Source organism: Otolemur garnettii, unplaced genomic scaffold (genome assembly GCF_000181295.1).
Source record: "Otolemur garnettii isolate 467f Iridium unplaced genomic scaffold, OtoGar3 scaffold00025, whole genome shotgun sequence".
In the NCBI taxonomy this organism is placed as follows: Eukaryota; Metazoa; Chordata; class Mammalia; order Primates; family Galagidae; genus Otolemur; species Otolemur garnettii.
In genome coordinates, this window is record NW_003852420.1 from 17080195 (window position 1) to 17083066 (window position 2872).

Here is a 2872-nt window from a genome sequence, read left to right on the forward strand (position 1 = left end):
AAAAAAAAAAAAAAAAAACAACAAATATACAACTGAACAAATATTTCATGAAATAACGCTTACCCTTACCAAAATTGATGCACTGACATTTTTTATTCTGTTCTATTTCATTAAAAAAAAAATGCTAACCATGTCCTGCTACACTGTTTTCATTGTCTACTAATAGATTATGACCTCAGTTTGAAAAATATTGCTTTCTGTAAGCAGTAACCTCTTCTGAGATTAATATGGATTTTTCCTGATTCTTTCCTATTAAAAACACATTGCAGTGAGCTGCTTTATACTCATTTTGTGACTATTTCTAAGAGCAAGATCCCTGATTGTGTAACTGTTATTTACTTAAAATTCTGGTAAAATGTAACCAATATGCTGGAAAAACTAAATTCTAATCCCAGATTTGTCACCACTGTGATGTATAAACTTTGGGCAAGTCCCTCCACTTCTCTGGGCCTCAATTTCCCCAGCAGTAACCTGCTGTTCCTACACCCTGGTGTGCATTCTAAGTTGAAAGCAGATGCCCCACCCCCTGACTCAGCCTCCTGGCCCTTCTCCCCCCTTTCCGCTCCCTGTTCCTTGTTCCTCGGAAGCAACCCAGGGAGAAGGGGAAAGGCAGGTCTGGGCAGGAGGCGCAATGCAGGGCGGGGCAGAGGGAGGTAGGAGGGAGGCCAGCCCCCTAGTAGGAAATGAGGCAGAGTAGGAATAACACTTTATAAGCCGGACACCCTCTTTCTCCTCCCATTCCCTTGGCCTCCTTCCATCCCCTTCTGCTCAGCCTCCGCCCCTCCCAGACGGTCCTCACTTCTTTCTTCCCCAGGCTGCAGCCAGCGGAACCCCAGCCTGCCAGAGCCAGGAGCCCAGGTTCTCCAGCCTCAGGATGTTGACAACATTGCTGCTGCTGCTACTACTGCTGCCCAGCTGGGCCCTTTACAGCCAGGAAGCCTCGGATGGTAAGTCTGGGACATGTCTCCTGACCTGCAATGGTTCTGGAGAATCTATTTGGCTACAAGGCAGAAGAGAGATTATCCCACAGTGTCTGTCCTGGGGGCTGGTTTGCGTTCCAAAGTCAAGGTGAGGAAATACGTTAAGCCCCTGGGGAGAGGGAAGTGAGGGAAGCAGAACAACTGGGAAAATAGGAAAGAAACCAGCAGAGAGAATGAAGGGGTCAGCCTCAGGAGAGGGGAGAGAGAAGTGAAGCCCGGAGGCTGAGGGTGATGGTGAACAGGGGTAAGTCTCCGGAAGATGGAAAGAAAATCAGGGATGAGAAAAGAGATGGAGGGAATGGGAAAGTGCTGAGAGAACTGACAGAAACTTGGGGGGAGACTGGGGCTAAGACAGGTGAGGCATAGGAGAGGCTAAGGAAGATGGAGGAAGACAGGGTGCAGCTGGGGAGATGGGACCTGGGGAAAGAGAAGCGGTGCCCAATAGGAGAACACACGAGACATCAGGCTGTCTGAATTAGCCCCATTTAAGTAGAAAAGGGGAGTTATTACTCTGCATTCGAACTGCATGGGGGGGGGGCCTCTTCTCCCACAATCCCATAGCTTCACTCTCCCCCTCCAAAAAGGAGCAAATAATAACCGGTTTTCAACAAGTGCTTGCTATGGTTAATACACGTATTGACTCATTTAACTCCCATGAAACGCCAAAAGGTGGGTAGTATTGTCTCCATTTTACAAAGGAGGAAACTGAGTCACAGAGCAGTTAAGGACCACATCTAGGGTTACCCATACATATTCATACCTTCAGATACAGAGCACAACTTCTCATATACAGACACAGACAAGACACACACACAGATTTACAACTCTAGACTCATTCAAAGTTTCTCTAAGCACCAATTGTGCACAGGCCCCTTTCTGGGTGAAGGAGGCAGAGATAACCAGATATGGCTTCCTAACCTGGAGGAGATCAGTGTAGTCTGTGTGTTTGGAGACTGTCATTTAGAATCTAACAGGATACTTGGTAACACATGGTGGTCTGGAATCACTGAAACAGACCCACTGTGTTTGGGAGGAGAAAGGGGAAAGGCATCAGGAAGACTAAGAGGGCAACTGAGCTGAGTCTTAAAGCATGAATAGAAATTTGTTAGACATGGGGCAGCACCTGTGGCTCAAAGAAGTAGTGTGCCGGCCCCATATGCCGGAGATGGTGGGTTCAAACCCAGCCCTGGCCAAAAACTGCCAAAAAAAAAAAAAAGAAATTTGCTAGGCAGAAAAAGGAAGGAATAATAACCTGGACATGTTATTCATATGTCAGTCAAAGGCCGTGTGATGAACACCAACTAGTTCCATATATCCAACATGGGGAAGAGGCTGGAAAAGGCAGCTTGGGCCAGGTCCCAGGAGACTCAATGCCAGACTAAAGACTCAACTTGATCCTGGGGGCAGATCTCCTGTGGTGAGGCAGCGTAGCAAAGAAGTGGACAGTGCTGGATTGACTGCCTGCATGCAAACCTTGGCTCTACAACGCTGGCTTAGCTTCAGTGTCCTTTGTACACTGGGGTTAATAACAGTAGCTACTACATTACACCACTGGGAGGACGGCACAAACAGGATAATAATGTGTGTAAAGCAAATTGCCCAGGTCATAATAAGCACTTAATAGAATTAGCTATTATTTTTTTTGGATTTTTGAAGGGGGAGGTATGTCATTAGAAGAATTTAAGGAGAAAGACATGATTTTATCCCTGGGTCAGGTGGACCTCAGATTAGAAGGGGTGAAATGGAGAAATGATGGCAGGAAGTTACTGTCCCGGTCCAGAGAGAAGCGATGAGACTAGGCCAGTGGCAGAGGAGACAGAGAACAGGAGGAGATAGAATTGGGATTATATGGTACGCCAGGATTTGTTGACCAACTGGAAATGGGGGGGGGG

General features: G+C 46.9%; 1 protein-coding gene across 1 annotated transcript in view; it reads left to right on the forward strand.

The window, feature by feature from the left end:
• The first annotated feature begins 788 nt into the window (after positions 1–788).
• Positions 789–2872, forward strand: part of PROCR (protein C receptor) — a 4580-nt gene continuing 2496 nt past the window's right edge. Inside the window, exon 1 of the mRNA XM_012804115.2 lies at positions 789–947. Within this exon, the coding sequence (XP_012659569.2) occupies positions 875–947 (73 nt within the window). The 5' untranslated portion in view covers positions 789–874. The remainder of the gene's footprint in view (positions 948–2872) is intronic.